The following is a 20312-nucleotide window of genomic DNA, read 5'->3' on the forward strand; positions in this document are numbered from 1 at the left end:
CTGGGTTCTTTGCAATACTCAGAGACCCAGATTATTTGGCCTGGAGCCCTGAATTATGTGATAGACTTTCCAGACGGTTGAGACTCTGACCCCTAAGTCCCAACTGCCCTTCCTCATTCCAGTTAATATAATATCTGTGTTGTATGTTTATTCTGATAATAAATTCAGCTTATTTTACACAAGACCCAAGCTGACATTTTTTTTTCTGTTCTGTACTAGACCTTTGTATTTAAAAATGTAAGCTGCATTGTACAGGTGTCAGGTAGAAGCTAGAAGTTCTGCGACAGGGAGGCGTGGGGGAGGGATAGCTTAGTGGTTTGAGCATTGGCTTACTAAACCCAGGGTTGTGAGCTCAATCCTTGAGGTGGGCCATTTAGGGATCTGGAGCAAAAATTGGGGATTTGTCCTGTTTTGAGCAGGGTGTTGGACTAGATGACCTCCTGAGGACCCTTCCAACCCTGATATTCTATGATAGCTGACAGTGAGGGCCTTTGGCACTCAGGAAGAGGAAGGGAGTTTTGCTTCTGGCTTCAGGAGTCATTTGGCGGTGTGAGGATGATGTATCTCCTTTTTTCCTCCCCATTTTGGGAAGGGTGGTGCTGACTTCAGGTTTGGGAACAGGATTGAATTTGTCATTTCTCATCTCTGAAATCATTGATGGCAACTAGCTGCCCTGTCACACAGCGCCCCAGTATCAGCCACTACATTCCGCAATGTCAGAGAAGGACAGTAGCTTGATTTTTTTTTCTGCTAAAATGAACTCATGATAGCCTATCCTGCATTCCAGCTCAAGGGAGTAGAAGGAATTTAAAGCCCCACCTTACTTATTCCCACAGGTGCACTACCTCCGCTTTCTGAGCAATGGAGGTGGCGGGGTGCAGGGTCTGTGGAGCTGCTACATCACCACTTTGTCCAGGTGGGTGGGAGTGGGTGAAACCTTGACTCTGAGCCTTCAACATATCTGGTAGCATAGTTACGCAGTTTGACAGGGAGGATCATATGCTGTGACAGATGTGGACCTGTCACCTCTTATTCCCTCCAGGGCTGCTCCAGGGGTAGCACAGCCACATGCTGCCCCTTTCTGTGGGGTAGAGTCTGGCCTAAGGTTTCATTTGGTAAAAATGGGGCAGCTCAGACCTCTCAGAACTCCTGTTTCAAGCTCTCTATAGACCACAGGCAAACATCACTGCATCACTTGAGATTCACATTTTTACAGGTGTCTTAGCAATCGTAAGTGATAGACATAATTCCTTGTTAAGTGAAAGCTTGGATTCTGCAGCACAATTACTTAGTAAATTCAAAAACAAGGCGAATTACATGGCAATATGCATGGCCACATGATGACATTACGCATGTTGTCAGAGGTGTGAGAGGGGAATCTGGCCCTTTGTTTATTCTGTTTACTAATTCCTTGATTCAGGCTATTAAACAAACAAGGAAATACACATTCAACAAATTGGGTTTTATGAATTAAAAAAATAAACCTCTGTCTTTAAAAAAAATTGGGTGTCTATCTCTTCCTGTGTACAAATGTGTTAAATTTAAAAAGGTCAACAACTATAAATTAAAAGTTAACACATTTATAATCCTAAAGGGATTTAAGTGATATTTCATTTTATAGCACTTTAATTTGCTACAAATATATTTATAAGGCTTGAAAAATATTTTAAATTATGTTTAAACATAATTTATAGATACAAATGTAGCAGTTTCAAAGTGTTTTTCACTTTTTTACAAGTGTTGGCCTCAGTATTTCCCCCCACACTCTACTATTAAATGTGTATACAATATATGTTACAGAAAAAAGTATTTTAGAAATGTTTTAGAATTGTAAGATTTATCAACTGTTTTACACTTTGTTATAAAGCTATTATCAATACATATGGAGGGGTTGCATGTAGATACAGACACACGCACATTGAAACACAGTTCTATCTGTATTAGACTGACATCTTTTGAAGATATGTGGTGAAGTAGAAAGAACTGCAAAATTAAAGTCTGACTAATTTTCTCATCAGAGCAAAGAAGACGCCATTTTAATACAAAAGTCAGTCCTCATGAGGCACTTAAAAAAAATTATGGACAGGAATCTGCAACACAAATTAAAACAAAATTAAAAGCAAACCCCATGTATTTCACCCATCCTAATGAACAGATATAAAGCAAGTTGCAAGGAGCACTATACTGCTAGATTTAAGTTATTCCACCCCTCCTAGATGACAGAAGTATCCCAATGGTTTTTAACTGTTTGACATAAGTGCTGGAATTAGGGGTGCTGGGGGTACTGCTGCACCCCAGCATGAAATGGTTTCCACTATAAACAGGGTTTACAGTTTGGTTTGATGGCTCTCAGCACCCCTACCATAAAAATTGTTTTAGCACCTCTGCTGCTTGATGCAATCACAGAATTTACTTTCCTTTGTGAATGACTTGATTTTGCTGTTTTAATTTTTTTCGGTAGATCTTATAGGAAAGATCTTTATAAAAGTCCATTGTAGGCAGAATTAAAAAAAAAGACTGTAAGCCTGTAAAACTGGAGAACATTTTAAAATGAGTTTAATCAGTTAATTTGCACACTGAGATTCTATAGTACAAAGAACTTTTTTTTAAAAGAAAAGCTGAAATTGCCCTCTTCAGACAGGACTGAACCTGTATATTCCAGTGGCATCCAAAATCCTTATTTCTGTTTTTTGTTAAAGAAAAGAAACAGCCTTTTTTGTTGATCCTAGAGAAGAAATATAATGATTGTAACTGTTTGTTAATAGTAGCAATAATGAGAGAGCAAATTCTGTTACGTCCTTTATGGCTGCAGAGAAAGAAGTCATAAAAGGAACAAGAGGTTGGGAGGACATTGGGCAGACAAAACAGCAGCACAGAATCTTGTTTCATTGACTTTGTCCATGATATACAGACAATGTGAACGGAAGAAGTATGCTATTGTGGAAGAGAAAAAGTGGGATAATTGTGCTCCATTTAGGTCATGAATCTGTGGTATGCTCTGTAGTGTGGCTCCTCAGGCTGGTTAGTCCTGTAGGTCTTTAGGAATAATGGTTCATTCTTTAAACACACCATGCATGAACTGTAATAAGAACTTCAGGATGTCTGAACTGTCAGATGGACATGAGGTCATGAATAGGAAAGCAGGGACAATTCCTGAATCCCAAAACTATATAGATAACCCTGTGAGAGAATAAAGAAGCAGGTCTAACAGGAACAGTTAGTCTTTGACTGCTGTGTGTCTAGACACTTTACCATGTAGTTGCCTATATAATGGATATTTGGGGATCAAATGGCATCTGCTGTGGAACCTGGGTTATCTACCTACTCCCTTGTTTTCCTTAATCTTTGGTTGATTCTCTTGTCCTTTCTTGTTCTTGTTTTTATGGCTGCCCCTGCTATCTTGTTCTTCAGTCGTTTCATACATAAGTGTGCTGCCGTCATTTTAACAAAAGGCTCCCACAAATATTTTCCCTTTAACCTGTGGCAAACATTTTGTAGCAGGATGGTGGATGTCTACTTGTAAAGAGGTGTGGCGAAGAACTGTGCAACATATTAATGTGTTTTTGCACTTAAATAGAAATTCTCTGTGATAAGCAAGCATCTCTAGGTTTAAAATAAAACTTTCTTAGAAGTGAACTTCACCGAAAAGCTTAAACTTTGTTTCTCAGACATATATTGATGACAGTGTAGATCATTATTCAACTTTTTCAAGTATCTGAGTGTTGACCTTATAACAGTCATTCTAAGAAATGTTTTTGAAAATATCTGCTATCTGGCACAATCTGATATATTCCAGAGAAGAAAGTTTTATCTGAACGATGTATTAGGATTTTTAGATATGTCCTGTCTGCCAGGAATGATTTAATACTGTCCAGAGAGAGAGAGAGAATCACCAAAACTTTATTAATTGATTGGTGAAATGTTAACAAAGGGCTCAAGTCCTGAAAACTTCTAGCACTTCACTAATTTCACCCACATGTGCTCATGGCAAGGCTGGGGGCATGGATCAGCATTTATGTCAGACTCTCCTTTAGTACTTAGTCTGGGCTGGGGAATGGATAGCTCAGTGGTTTGAGCATTGGCTTGCTAAACCCAGGGTTGTGAGTTCAATCCTTGCGGGGGGGCATTTAGGGATCTGGGGCAAAAATTGGGGATTGGTCCTGCTTTGAGCAGGGGGCTGGACGAGATGACCTCCTGATGTTCCCTGATATTCTATGATTCTAAGCTAATGATCCAAACAGAAGACCAAATTTGGTGATAATTCTGGTCACGTGCCATCTGAGGAACATTGTGCATATGCTAAGAAGGTGCTGGCAGGGTGTAGTTTGCCAACTGTTCTAATGCCTATACTGTTGTTTTGTTTCTTTCCTTCACCCATTTTGAGAATTGTATCTTTATGTTGCAGAATCCTTTTTTAATGAAAAAATCGAGCTAGAAGAGAACACTCTCCCTGCTTATTAACAGCCTTTGGGGAAACTGGTAGAAGAGTCTTTTCTTTATATACTTTGTCAGAGTCCATGAACAGTTAGAGGATATTTTTTCTGTTGTTGTGTTTGGTGACAGCAGAAAATCCCTAGAATTGGAAACACAGACTCTCTATCCAAGGGCAGACTACTAATGCGGATTTGATTAACTTAACCCATAGGCCCATGAGATCCCAGAAAGAAATGTTAGAAACAACAACAAAATCATTGTCATCAGATGGTTTGACTTGCAATTTTTGAATATTTCCATTTTGGCCCTGATAGATGTAATCTATTTTTCTTTCATTTGTTGCAGGTTGAATATCAAAGACTTGGTATTTGTGTTTGTTAGTGTTTCTCTGGCCTATGTGCTTGTTGTACTAACAAGGACATGTGCTTATATATGGCTTCCATGTGGCTGTTTTTTTGTTGTTTTTGTTTTTTAATAGAAAATATCTTAGAACTGACAATAACATCAGGAATAATAGAAATTACTTGAAATGACTACTGTATATATTTGGTATGTGTTGCTAATGTTGTAAAGTCTATTTTTCTGGCAAAATATTTTGCTTACATCTGCATTGCAAACAAAGACTAATAAAGAGGGGAGTGCAAGCTTAGGAAATATCGATACTGAAGGAAATCTCTTTACCCACACAGCCCACTCTCCTGTTTAGCTAAATTCGAAACATTCACGATTCTGTTGACTTCAGTGGAATGACTCCTCTTATGTCTGTGTTAAATTTGGCTGCTGGAATACTTTACCTTTTTAGAAATCTACTGGAGTAAGAATCCAGTAAGAATCAAGGGTCAGAGTCTCAGATCTAATCCTTCTGTACCCTGTTCAGTGGTGGAGTGGGGCATAAGGGTGGTGTTCACCTTCATGTTCCCTGATTTGGGGGCCACAATGCACAACACAGAGCAGCCTCTGGACTGCTCCAAGTTGTGTGAGCTGTACATGGATGTAAGGGATTCTTCTAGCTGCCAGAAATCACCAGAACACAGGGGGTACTGACCTTTCCACTTTTATCTTGGCCAAACACCCTCCACAGGGGGCAGGAGAGGTATATCCTAATATCTTCTAGGCAGGCCTCTCACCACCCTTGGGTTCTCCCATGCCAGAGGAATCCCCAGATAGCCACATCTCCCAGTTCCTCAGGTGATTTATGTCAGTACGCAGGTCGGGAATGGCCACAAGAGGTACCAGGATCTGACCCTAAGGGTCCCTTTAGCCTCCAAATTCATTTGGAAAAAGAAATGCTATAACCTGTGAATTGCCTAAAGTGACAGCTCTGATTAAATAGTGATTTTTGCAGAATTACCAGTTGGCTCTTATTGCCTAAAGGATTTCCACGTGAACGGAAAACATTTGCTAAATGACATAATAAGCTAATGATTGCTTAATTTTTGAATACATAGCTCAGTGTAGAGAGGGTAACAGCTGGTGTTTGCCAAATTAGGTTTCCTTCTTAGGATTTTTACTACTCATTTTCTTGTTTATTTAACATACTAAGATGTGATTGAGCTCTAAAGGTCTTCCCCTAAGCTTGTTACACTTTAAAGGTAAATGTTTCATAGTACTGAGTACATTCTTCCCTTCAGGCCCAATGGAGCTCCCATTTAAATCAGAGGGATCTCTGTGGATAGAGTGTTTCCAGTGGCAGTGCGTCTATGTACATGTAACTTGGTATCACTGATGGCAATTGCATGCCTATAATTACAGGAGAATAGTCCTGTAGATATAGGTAATATTAAAAAAAAATATAAATGGTTCAAATTGCAAAGTCAAAAGTCAGGAAATACTGGAAGGTAGAGCCCAGGCAGGATTCCATTCCTAGTTCTGATGTTAATGTGACCTAGTAGTTACAGATATCACAGCCAAGTACAAAGATTTAGCATGTTCATCATAAAAAGTAGCATAGCAAAGTAGATGAGACTTACCATTTTAGATACCTGGGTTCTAGTCACAGCCATGCCAGAAGTGACCTCATGCTACCTCTTGGTTACTTTATTTGTAAAATGGGCATATGACACTTGTCTGCCTTTATAAGATAGGGGTATGAGACCTTGCTCAGTTATAAGGACAGTAAAGTATACAGAATTAACACCAATCAGTGAGACTAGAATTCTTGGTCTCTTCATGGTTCAGTGCACTTTCCCCTCGGCCAAAGATGGGGCAAGTGCCAGCAGCTGATACTGTTGTGCCCCTCCATCCAGAGCTCTTCACTTGCTTGTGATAACTCTATAGGTAAGTTACAATATACATGTTTTCAAATCATGCACAAATCACCATCCTTTTATGTTAGAACCTATATTTGAAAGCATGAAAGCATTATTTTTTTGTTTTAAAAAATGTACTATACAGGGATGTTTATAACACAAAAAGCAGTCTATGGCACAAAAGCTGTGAGTTAAGGGTGGTCTGGTGGATAAGGCGCTCCCTGGGGACTTGGGAAATCTGGGTTCAATTACTGGCTCAACCATACGCATCATGTGTGACCTTGGGCGAGTCGGAGTGTGAAGCAAGTTTTATACTGTGTAAAATGACACCTACCACTCCAGTGTATTAACACAGAATTTTGATGCATCTTGATGTCCCATTAAATTAAGTTGAATGGCTGGATGTGCAGCCAGTAGAGGATTAAGCTACTAATATTGCAATAATAAAAAAGACAATTTAGTGCCTTTTTATATTGTAATGTTGAAAAACACTATTATTTATAGAGTGTGTGTCTTAACTTGCCAACAAATATTTGTTTCAAATGTAAAATAAAACAAATTTTACTTAACTCTTCCATAGGTGGTTGCCAGAATAGCCTTAAACAAGTGGGCAGTAATCAGACAATTGCATTAGCTGCTGCTGCAGCAGCAGCGGCTGCCATGGTGTCCGTAGATTCAGAAGCACCTCAGGGACCATCACCTACAAGTATCCAACCTTGCCATGTGCTCACTTTGTCACCTGTCAAAATACCAGTTTTGACTTCACCTTTTCCAGGTAAGATATTTTCTTTATGATACCATGTAGCCACTTTTATTCAATCTGAATCATGCAGAGACTGTGTGTTGTGTGGTTTTTGTCACAAATGCTTTTTTGTTAAATGATTGTTGAGTAGGAATTGAATTTAACAGCTTGTGATATATGTGGGTTTGTGTATTTTAGTACTGAGGGAAAAACAATTATTATTTATTATTGTGTTAGATTGAGGTGTCATTTTAAAACAATCCATGCATTTATAAAGCCATTACTTTGATTCAGCTTGATTCAAATGCACAAATGAGAGGAAATTCAGAGGTGAGCTTGAAACTCAAATATGAACTCATTCCATGTAGTTATGTAATTCTTATGCACTACAAAAATATGGGCACAAAATCTCAATTAAATTTTATTCCATACCACTCTATTTACTTCAGTGAGAAAGCACTGTAAATCTGTGCCAGGTTGGGTGGCCCTCAATATTGTAATCACCTACTATTGGAAGACCTCTGTTAGACATACAGTGGGAGTTGATTAAGAATAAAGAAGTGTTAGTTTTTGGTGAGTTAATCAGTTATACTCTGTGACTCAAGAACATCTGGATGCTGACTGGCAGAGGGCATTGGGGTATATCGGGGTACAGAGATCCACTGAATTCACAGAAACAATGTCATATTAGATCTCTAGTGAAAGCCTGGGTCACACTGGTCATTAAAATCCTTGTAAGATGTATGTATGGAGAGTGTGTGTGTGTATATATATATTATGTTCTGTAGGTCTGTAGTTAAAAACAGGTTCTTTGAGAAGAATCTAAATACAGAGGAGTCATACTTTTCCTGTACCAAAAAAAAAATCACATCGTGCCAGATCATTCCTTTTAGAGAAAAGGTTTCTTGAATTGAAATACTGAAGTATTCTAAGAAGCAGACGTCACCATAAGAAATGTACTTTTGATTTACAGTTGCACTAACATGCTCTGCATGGGTTGCCATAGTCATGATAGAATATTATCAAACCAAGGAGCTATCACATTTAGACAACTGGCTCAGCTTTGCAATGATAAACATGTCAGGCTAGGACAATTGTTGCTTGCCTTACAAATGAAAGGCTGATAGGATATCAAATATCAAGCTTTGAGTGTCTGAGCAATAATCCCATTATCAATCTTTCACACTAAACCACTTTTTTATGGGTATTTTCTCCTGTGGAGTACATAGTTGCTTCTTGAAGACAGACAAGCTTGAAAGCATGTGCTTGAACATGCTAAATAGATTTGGGATTTCACCTAAACATTAATCAGTCAGCCCATACATTTGATGCTGTTCACTTTGCAAAGACTATCAATATGGTTATGTAAAACACAGTATAAGGGGATTTAATGGAATATGCTAACAGTGAGATGGAGCTGAAGGTGTCCATCTTAGACAACCTTACTCAGTATAAGCCAAATGGAAGGACTCCTGTTGACTTCCAGGGGCTTTGTATCAGAGTCTAAGGTTTTTGTTCTATTTATGCTTGTTCCCATTGTCTTAATAATGGACACGTATATTTTCAAACTGTATATGGCATTCTGTGACTGAGTTCACAGAAATGCAAATAAATTTATAGTGTTTACATAGAAAATTATAGAAAGATTCCCATAAATGCTAATGCAACAAACACCTGTTTGACAGCCTAACTTACCATGTAAATATTAATGGAGTGAGCTGAATTTGCTTCTCATTACATCAGTTATATCCTCTGCAGATGCTGCATATTTTTAGTCAAATACCTAGTGCACATAACTCCTGTAAAATGACTGCTCATGATCTCTCCAATTGAAATACACAGTGGATGAGATACTGAATTTAAATTAAACTTCCTTCCCTTGCAGGAAAAAAAAATGGTCAGTTGGTCAAAAGTAGCCCTTTGCTGTTAAGAACAAAATTACATTTCTATTTCTCCACAGAAGTTAATGACTGGAAAAGCATCAAGGAAAAATAATCTAATATACCGATAATCCCTTGTGTAGGACATACTTTACAATACTGTCTGCCTTTCCGTTAAAAACATCAGTGCATTGACATTTATTAAGGATGACTTATTGTTCTCAAAGAAAAATAAATCTTTAAAAGAATATAATTTGTGTACCCTGGGGGCAATTGTATTTTCCTTGTCTCATGTATGATTTATAAAGTAACTTGGTAATTAATGATCTTTCCATTTTCTCCTTGTATAAAGTTTATGTAAGGCAATGTCAAAATAATTTGCATAAAAAGTTCAAAAATAGCAGAATATGTTATATCCATTTTAAAGCTATCAGCCTTAACATTATCTTGTTAAATCTAATCTCTATAATCAGTTACACTGGACAGCGCTATTACACTAGTATGATGGGTATACTATTCACAATGGCCCTGAGAGAGTTGAATTAGCTCAGGCAGGCCTAATCAGTCAATTATGCTGCAAATGCTGGGAGATTTAGGCTGTGTAGAGGGTGTTAATTAGAAGGAAGCTCACCTATGCAGGAACAGGTGGGGCTTCTATAAAGTCAGGATGCTATCAACAGAGTGGGAGGCTGCAGGGAGGAAGGCTGCAGGCTTCCTCCCTGAGGTAAGGGAAGAGGGTGGGTTAGGAACCCCTGAGAAGGGTTTGCCTAGGAAAGCTGGAGAATGAGAGGCATGCTAAGAAGTAGTCCAAGGGCAAGAGCAGTAAGGTATAGCCACAGACAGTAACTGCTCACTGTAGGGCCCTGTACTGGAATCCAGAGTAGAGGGCAGGCCTGGGTTCCTCTACCATCCACTGCAGAGTGGCATTGCATGGAGCACTGAATGGGAAGACTGTCTGAGGCACAGAGGGAGTGACATAGTCAGGGAAGCAGACATGAGGACTGCCTGCCACTGCCTGTGGAGAGAGACTTTGAAAGACTCCCCCAAAAAGGGAATCACAATGTGAACTGATCGGAGGACTGAATCATAAAGCAGTGACACTGAAACTTGATGAGCAAGAGGACAGCTGCAAAGATACAGGAGGAGAAAGGGGGTGCTGAAGTAGGTGGAGCTAATCCCCAGAATTGCCAGAAGGAGGCACTACCCAGTGGTGAGTAGATCACCCTGTGACAACTAGTATCATTTTCCCCCCGTCACAATAACTGACCAGTGAATTTTTTTTATTATAATTAATTGCATTTATATTTTAAGCAAGTTTTTCATACTGATGTTTATACAACTAAGTAGTTGAGCTGTGTTGCCTACTAAAATGTAATTCATAATTGAAATAATTAAGCACTGTAAAAATTCATGTTCTACAGAATTCATGCCATATTGAATTAATTCTTTTGAATAAAAAAGGAGAAAAAACTCCCAAGCCCTCAGATCCCTCAGCATAAAAAGGATTTTTAGTGTCAGAACTCTATAATAATAATTAAAATAAATATGAATAATTTAAAAGAGAAAACATTGTATATGTAATGAGAAATATAGTTTAATAGACATTATATGGTTTTCTAGGGGTTTAAAGTGATAAATTTAGAACAAGGGAAATGCAGAAGCAGCAAAAACAAATTTTTTTTACGTTATTCAAAATTCCAATGAAAACGGATGTTTAAAATGCAGCCTGCTCCTCTTTAAGATCCTAAATAGGGACTAATTTAGATTTCACGTAGCTTTCAGCCTAATCATAAATGACAACACAATAGTTCTTCCCAAGATAATGCCCACATAGGAAGAGGGTATAAGTGGAAATGGCTTTTGAACCAGAATTCTGATTTGAGAAATCTCCATGAGAAGATGACAATATAAGCTTTGGTATCTCATATAAGTTTGAAAACCTGACCCAGGAAACAATGATTAAAAAAGACTCAGGGAAAAGATAACACAACTATCTAGTCCTCCACTGTAATAGTCCCCCACTTCTAGTCCTCACTGTAATATCATTTCTAGATATCAGTTGCCATAATTGTCACATATTCTCCTTGGATGGACAGTGGAATGATTCAATTTAATGCAGGAGCAGCAGAAATGTTATTAGAATTAGAAGAAACATTCTCTACCCTCAAGAGTGAGTCAGATTTAGTCATGTAGAATGGTAAAATTCCCCTTGACTTCATTGGGAGCAGTCTTAAGCCAAGGCTGAAGCCTTTTACAAATAGCACCCATTAGGGTTCATACAAGTCCCCTGCCTGTGACCTCCCTGTATTTCCCAAATGTCTTGAACCTGGCACTGCAAGATATAAGACCCTTTAAGAGAGAGAGACACACCCATTCAATCAAAGGCAGCAATAGCAACATGAGAGGTTTTGTTCCCCCCATAAAGGGTTGATTCCCCCCCATAATGATGTCACTAAGAGGACATGGTGAGAGAGGACATACTGTGTATGGCACCAGTCTGTTGTAAGTGGACCCATCCGCTGTGTCCCATATGCTTCTAAGTCAACTCAGTCTGGGCAGAGTCTGGTCACCTTTCTAGGTCTGGATCTATAGGACACACTTGCAGGCTCAGACCTCTTGTCTGAGCCCTGACTTGTGACTGAACAATCCAGCAGGCCCAGACCCTGATACCAGTGCTTTAGATCTCCTAAGTCTCCTACTTGCTTACATGTGCTCCTTCAGAGTTTTGTGTCACTGTGGGAACTCTGGCTTCTAGTTTAACTCCTTTTGGGGACAACATGGCAGGAAAGCAATTAACACAGGCTTAGCAAAGGAAGTTCTTAACCACAATGTCTGTACTCTTAAGAGTTACACTTGAGAGTTACAGAACTTTTGCAAAATAACAAAATATCAGACTCGGAGAGGGTGTTTTACACCTTCTGAGAGTCTGAGGCATGTCTATATTTCAGGCATTCCTTTCTTCTTCTCCTGCATGTGCCACTTACACATGGCTGTGGTTGGCTTTCCCCTGCAGTGAATGGCACCACTTCTTAAGTACACCCTTTGTCTCTTGTTGCCAAGTGCTCAGGCTGAGAAGGTGGAGACCCACCAGTCATGTTGATGCCCCTGTATAGAAAAAGCTCTGTTTTGAGGAGGGAAGCAGTTGAGATACAATCAAAGTTGATGGGTCTAGGTTGCTCAGTGATGTCTCCTCCATGATGCTCCTTCAAAGAGGTATCAAGCATCTTTATTGGGCCAGGCTCCTTCTGGAATAAATCAGTGTTTTGCCTTTGGCATGTGTTGAGCACATAATAGAAAATGGAGGCCCTAATTCAAAATTGGGTTTACAGTTTGACACAGACAAACCTGCTCTAGCACAGGATGGTTGCTATGGAGATGATATGTTTGGCTGGTTGGACCTCAGAAATTAAAGAGGGTACTTATTTGGAGGTGGAGTCTGGTTAAAGTTTATCCTTTATTTGTTTTTTTGGGGAGGGGGGGGCACTTACCTGGATAAGATAAAGATTAGTAAATTGTTTCCCTCCTAGGCATGCAGGGGCCTTAATTGTGACAGGCAGAAATTCTACTGATCTGAAGGTAAAAGTTTCTCTTTGGAGCGGTAGGTTCATGCCAGTCAAGAAGAGTGAATGTCCACGGTAAGCAAAGAGCAGGTATGTGAGTAAGAGCTCCACTAAGCTGACCATGGTGGTAATGATTCAGATGGAGATGAAATATGTTGGTAAGGGTGGCTAGAACCCAGCATAGTTCTTTTCCATGGCGGGAGAGGGTGGAATTGAGGGGGAAACTTGTGCATTCCAGAAACTGGCAGTGACCTGAAATGAATTATATCAATATCTGTACAAATACCAGCTCAACAAATGCTACTTTGCTGCCATTTCCTTAAGGCCAGCAACTGCAACCAAGAATTACTTTAGGTAGAAACAAGTGGCTGTGAGCCAACAAGAACCACTGTAATTCAGTAGTAAAATGAAGAGGCTTGACTAATCCAAAAAAAGCAAAGATTCCAGTTCTGATACAAAACCACACCAGCACTTATTATTATTGGGGAGCACAACACAAGCTTTCCATCCCTTAAGAGGAAGAGGAATATAAATCCATTGCAGCCTGAAAGCACCTGGCACACCCAGCCCCACTTAACATAATTATGAACATTGATTCTCATCTGCTAATTCTGCTAGACCTAAGTTTTAAAATGTTACTAGTTATGCAGTGTAATTCCTAATTTGTGTGTGTGTCTGTTATGATTCTGAATGCTTTAAAGTACAGCTGTCCATTAATCGCAGTTAACTCATGCAATTAACTCAAAATAATTAATCGCGATTAATTGCACTGTTAAACAATAGAATACAAATTGAAGTTTTAAAAATATTTTTGATGCTTTCTACATTTTCAAATATATCTATTTCAATTACAACACAGAATGCAAGTGTACAGTGATTACTTTATATTTTTATTATAAATATTTGCACTGTAAAAATGATAAAACAAAATAGTATTTTTCAATTCACCTCATACAAATACTGTAGTGCAATCTCTTTATCATGGAAGTGCAACTTGCAAGTGTGTATTTTTGTTACATAACTGCACTCAAAAACAAAACAATGTAAAACTTTAGCGCCTACAAGTCCACTCAGTCCAACTTCTTGTTCAGTCAATCTCTAGGAGAAACAAGTTTGTTTACATTTATGGGAGATAATGCTGCCCACTTCTTAATTACAATGTCACCTGAAAGTGAGAACAGGCATTCACATGGCACTGTTGTAGCTGGCTTTGCAAGATATTTATGTGCCAGATGTGCTAAAGATTCATATGCCTCTTCATGCTTTGGCCATCGTTCCAGAGGACATGCACCCATGCTGATGACAGGTTCTGCTCAATAATGATCCAAAGCAGTGTAGACCAACACATGTTCATTTTCATCATCTGAGTCAGATGCCACCAGCAGAAGGTTGATTTTCTTTTTTGGTGGTTCTAAAGTTTTACATTGTTTTATTTATGAATGCGGCTTTTTTTTGTACATAGTTCTACATTTGTAAATTCAACTTTTCATTTGTTTTAACATCAATGCCAGCCTTTCAGGTTTGTCTTTATATTTATCGGGTCTTTTTTTTTTTAATTTTTTTTAAATATTCCTTTCTTATGTGGGGAAAGTGCATACTCAAATTGTCTTTGTTGACTAAAATGAAAACAGCTATTTTGTTTTCTGTTGGGGATTATGTTGAAATGAGATTGCTCATTGAAAGCTCCTGCTTTATAGGCTGTACCTATAGTCTGGCACAATGTCAATTTATATTATATACCAGAATGTGTTGGGCCAAATTCTCAGTCCAACTCCAGGAGCGCTGAACTGCCTTGGCAACTGAAAAGCCAGTTTAAAAACTGGTCTTCTACCAATTTCTCTTGTCTAAGGGTGATCCATGGCTGATGAAGAGCTAGTTTAGACACTCCCTCTTGGCCCCTGGAATACAGCAGATTTCCTGAGGAAACAGTATGGATCTGGGATGTGTCTCCACTCTGGCTATCCTCATTTATCAGAACAACCAGTTGGAGATGTGGGAAACCATGTGTAAAGGAGAGTAGTCTTTGAGTTGCTACAGTTTACTGTGGGGACCAGGTTGGTCCCTGACTGGTTCTAGAATCCATTACCCTCTGATCCCAGTGAGGGTTACCAAAAGAAACTACACCATCTGCTCAAGAAACTCCTTAAAGACGCACAGGAACAAATCTACACTGACACACCCCTAGAGCCCCAACCAGGGGTATTCTACCTGCTACCCAAAATCCATAAACCTGGGAATCCTGGGCGCCCCATCATCTCACGCATTGGCACCCTGGCAGCAGGATTATCTGGCTATGTAGACTCTCTCCTCAGGCCCTACTCTACCAGCACTGTCAGCTATCTTCGAGACACCACTGACTTCCTGAGGAAACTACAGTCCTTTGATGATCTTCCAGAAAACACCATCCTGGCCACTATGGATGTAGAAGCCCTCTACACCAACATTCCACACAAAGATGGACTACAAGCCATCAGGAATAGCATCCCTGATACCATCACAGCAAGCCTGGTGGCTGAACTTTGTGACTTTGTCCTCACACACAACTATTTCAGCTTTGGGGACAATTTATACCTTCAAGTCAGTGGGACTGCTATGGGTACCCGCATGGCCCCACAGTATGCTAACATTTTTATGGCTGACTTAGAACAACGCTTCCTTAGCTCTCATCCCCTAACACCCCTACTCTATTTGTGCTACACTGACGACATCTTCAGCATCTGGACCCATGGAAAAGAAGCCCTTGAGGAATTCCACCATGATTTCAACAATTTCCATCCCACCATCAACCTCAGCCTAGACCAATCCACACAAGCTGTCCATTTCCTGGACACTATTGTGCTAATAAGCGACGGTCACATAAACACCACCCTATACCGGAAACCTACTGACAGCTATACTTACCTACATGCCTCCAACTTCCATCTAGGACACACCACACGATCCATCGTCTACAGCCAAGCTCTAAGATACAACCGTATGTGCTCCAACCCCTCAGACAGAGACAAACACCTACAAGATCTCTATCAAGCATTCTTAAAACTACAATACCCACCTGTTGAAGTGAAAAAACAGATTGACAGAGCCAGAAGAGTACCCAGAAGTCACCTACTACAGGACAGGCCCAACAAAGAAAATAACAGAACGCCACTAGCCGTCACCTTCAGCCCCCAACTAAAACCTCTCCAGCACATCATCAAAGATTTACAACCTATCCTGAAAAATGATCCCTCACTGTCACAGATCTTGGGAGACAGACCAGTACTTGCTTACAGACGGCCCCCCAACCTGAAGCAAATACTCACCAGCAACTACACACCACACAACAAAAACACCAACCCAGGGACCAAACCCTGCTACAAACCCCGGTGCCAACTCTGTCCACATATCTATTCAAGGTACACCATCATAGGACCTAACCACATCAGCCACACCATCCTGGGCTTGTTCACCTGCACATCTACCAATGTGATTGTGCCTGCAAGGGCTCGGGGGGAAGATACCAGCGAAAGGAGGACACTCAGGCGTAAGAATAGTAAACTATGCTTTATTGAAGGAAGGAAGAACTTACGCTCCAGTCTGCACGGGGAGCCCCTAGGACGCGCGGAGGGGCTGCAGGGGACTCTGGCCATTTGGGACAGCTGACCAGGCAGGACTCCACCGGGGGGAGTCCTCTGCGGTGCTATATTCTCCGCGCTTATCTCGGGGTTACATGGGATCAACAGCTGGTTACATTCTTACATGTATAATTTAAGCTTATTACATAAACTGACTTTTTTACAGGCAAAAATATGCTGAGTTATGCTACAATATCTTTTGGCAGGGTCTGTCGGACAAAGTTAATTGAAACTGCCTGCATCCTCCGCTTACATCCAGTCACATACTCAGTCCACCACTTAGATCCTCACCAATCTTCCTCAACCTTGCCCCTACAGTGATATATGCCCTCATGTGCCAGGAATGCCCCTCTGCCATGTATATTGGCCAAACCGGACAGTCTCTACACAAAAGAATAAATGGACACAAATCTGACATTAGGAATCATAACATTCAAAAACCAGTAGGAGAACACTTCAATCTCTCTGGTCACTCAGTAACAGACCTCAAAGTGGCAATTCTTCAACAAAAAACCTTCAAAAACAGACTCCAACATGAAGTTGCAGAACTGGAATTAATTTGAAAACTAGATACCATCAGATTAGGCCTGAATATAGATTGGGAGTGGTTGGGTCATTACAAAACCTAAACTTAATTTCCCCAATACTAATTTCTCCCTACTGTTACTCTCACCTTCTTGTCAACTGTCTGTAATGGGCCACTCTCTTACTACTGCAAAAGTTATTTCTCCTCCCTTGGTGTCCTGCTGTTAATTGATTTTTCTCGTTAGACTGACCTAGCACTTGGTAAAGCAACCCACATCCTTTCATGTATTTATACCTGCTCCTGTATCTTTTTACTTCATACATCTGATGAAGTGGGTTCTAGCCCACAAAAGCTTATGTCCAAATAAATTTGTTAGTCTCTAAGATGCCACAAAGACTCCTCTTTATTTTATTTTATTTTTTATTTTATTTTTTTGCTGGTACAGACTAACACAGCTACCACTGAAACCTTTAAAGCCACAGTTACCCCGCATCACCTGGCCCAGTATTGAGTGCACCTCACTCAAATCAGATAATCTGGGTGACAGTCTTTAAAAATGAGAAAATATATTTGATATAAACAATCAGATTATTTTACAGGTTCCAAGTCTCAAGATTATATAATTACAAAATGATCTCCATAGGTTTTAGATAATTCTCTGAAGAGTTAACTCTTTCCCAGGTGTCTGGCTGGTGGGTCTTGCCCGTATGCTCAGGGTTTAACTGATTGCCATATTTGGGAAGGGAAGGAATTTTCCCCTGGGTCAGATTGGTAGAGACACTAGGGTTTTTTTTTCTTCCTCTGCAGCATGTGGCATGGTCACTTGCAGGTTTAAACTAGTATAAGTGGTAGATTCTCTGTAACTTGAAGTCTTTAAACTCAGCCAGAGGTTATAGGTCTACAGGAGTTGGTGGATGAGGTTCTGTGAACTGCAATGCGCAGGTAATTAGACTAGATGATCATGATGGTCTCTTCAGATGTTAGAGAGTCTGTGAGGGTAAACATAAAGCAGGCCTAAGACTGAATGCTATTCCTGTGATAGAGCCAAAGTGATAGTTACATTTTGGTTAGTCCCTAAAGATTCATGGAGTCAGCTGGACTCCAAAAGATTCTGAAAAAGATACAAAAGACAGACTGGAACTCAGTGGCCTAGAGGGGAGATCTAGCAACTGATTGCTCAAATCAAGTCCATTCTTATCCACACTTCATAAACCGACAGCCCTGATCATGGCTTAGATGTGAAAGGAAAACATGAGAGGGACTGGTCTGTTGCGTAGGAAAGCACTGTCTTTGGAGTGTGTGTGTGTGTGTATATATGAGAGAGCTCTATACAGCCAAAAAAGAAGAAATACTTGGATTTCACAAGAAATGTGATGAAGAATAACTATCTTCATTCTGACTATCACATCTGAAGTAGTACCTTTATTTAAGAGGTATAGGTAGAGAAAATCAGTCCCATTCAACCTTAAGCCATTGATCATGGATAACAAAGGCTTTCACATGTTGGTAGGTAGTTCTATCCAAGGCCACAAGTGGTAGTCACAAGCTGTTACCAATGAATGGCTTTTCATTAGGCAATAGAATATTAATTGGTGGCCTTAGTCCATTTTCTGTGGACAAATGTCAACATCAGAAAAAGCAGAAAGACAAATGACATTCTTAGCGAACCAAGGACTGAATGCACATTGATAATGACCCACCCTTTTGACCGTCTCTTGACGTGATCCTTTCAAGATACGGATGCAGCCAGTGCAGCAATGACAAATAGTTTGTACTGTGTGCCAAGAAATTACAAAAGTTGCTCAGCATCACATTATGTCCCCAAAGTTCAGAGGAAGCTCTCCAACAGTCAGTGGGACTTCTGCTGTTGACTTTTGGAGGACAGCATTTCAATTCTAGGCTTGTTTTATAGTTTTCTGTACTTCATATGCTGGTCTCATATAATTTCTTAATTAATTTCTGATGACAAAGCAATTAACTTGATGTTTATGGTTATAAAAGTTATTGATAGATGTGTGGGGAACTGAAGGTCATCAGTAAAGCTATGGCTAGTTTTCTTTCCCCCTTTTTCATAAAAACAAAATAATCTGGCAATATTCTACATTCCATGTGAGTGCCCTAACATAAAGATAAAAGTTATAAGGTGGGTCAAAAACTGGGGAATGGGCAATTGTGCCTTGTGGTTAGAGCAGGTGTTGTGCCTAGTGGCTGGACATAGGCTTCAGTAGCCAAGAATTGGATCCCAGGTTCAGAAGCTAGGTGTCAGAGCCCAGGTTCACAGTCGGAGTCAGAGTCAGGACAAGGTTACTGGAATGAGGCAAGGCAGGAGTAGGGCTGGGAACAACCAGGCACAAGAGCTATCACAGCCATGGGCAAATGCTCTGAGCAGCTCCTGAATTGCTGCTGGGTTTAAAAGCAGCTCAGTTGGTTACCCTGAATTGCTTAAGAGCAGCTCTGCTGACTTGTCAAATCAATCAGGCAGCCCTCAGTAGGTTACCCAGAGACTGGCTGTAATGCAGGCCCTGATTCCTGACAGGTGGGAGGTGGTACTACTACAACCTCCTCTGGCCATTTGGTGAATGGCACCTACTTCCCATGTGAAACTAGCCCCAAACATTTTTTTTTTTTTTGGCCAAAACTATTCAGGTCAAATTTGTGAATGGTTTTGGATCGATCAAAACTGCATTTTTATTGAATAAAGTATTAATCCAAATTGACATTTTACTTCAGGAAGTTCATTGATTAAAGGGAATAGTCTTATAATAATTGATATTTTTCCAGCTTGGAACTGAGGTCTCCATCTTGGTTTTTCCAGATAATTCCCCTGTAACTCAACTATCTCTGTCTTAAGGTTCTTGCTATATAACCACTCAGGACCCATAATGTAGAGATCTTCTTCATACGTATCTGCATGTTGAGACCTGATGAATTGTAGTATATTTTCTAGCTTTTGTAACTTAAGAATCCATCTTGAAAATATTTCCAACAACTTCCCAATTGTAGCTTAATATGACTAGATCACTTCACAGTATTGTCCATGAAAGGAATTTATGTTTATGTTTAATGAAGTGAAACACTCTTAGCTTTCCATTGTTGAAAAATAATTTTGAGGTCCATTTTCTTTTAATGAGATTTGATTATGTTTAACTCATCGTTCTTCAAACTTGATGTTCTACATATAGTACATTGAAGTGTTGAGTGGATTATGCAAAAAAAAAAAAAAAGATCAAGTCACTTACCAACTGCAAGCTCACTAGTTTTGAACAAAGAACAATGTGATACCTTCCATACACTGTACAAAGCAACA

The 20312-nt window shown here is 39.8% G+C and overlaps 1 protein-coding gene across 1 annotated transcript in view; it reads left to right on the forward strand.

Moving 5' to 3' along the window:
- Nucleotides 1-20312, forward strand: part of TCERG1L (transcription elongation regulator 1 like) — a 327913-nt gene that overhangs the window by 119592 nt on the left and 188009 nt on the right. The window contains 1 exon segment of the mRNA XM_073354780.1: nt 7264-7458. Within this exon segment, the coding sequence (XP_073210881.1) occupies nt 7264-7458 (195 nt within the window).

This window comes from Lepidochelys kempii, chromosome 7 (assembly GCF_965140265.1).
Source record: "Lepidochelys kempii isolate rLepKem1 chromosome 7, rLepKem1.hap2, whole genome shotgun sequence".
NCBI lineage: Eukaryota > Metazoa > Chordata > Testudines > Cheloniidae > Lepidochelys > Lepidochelys kempii.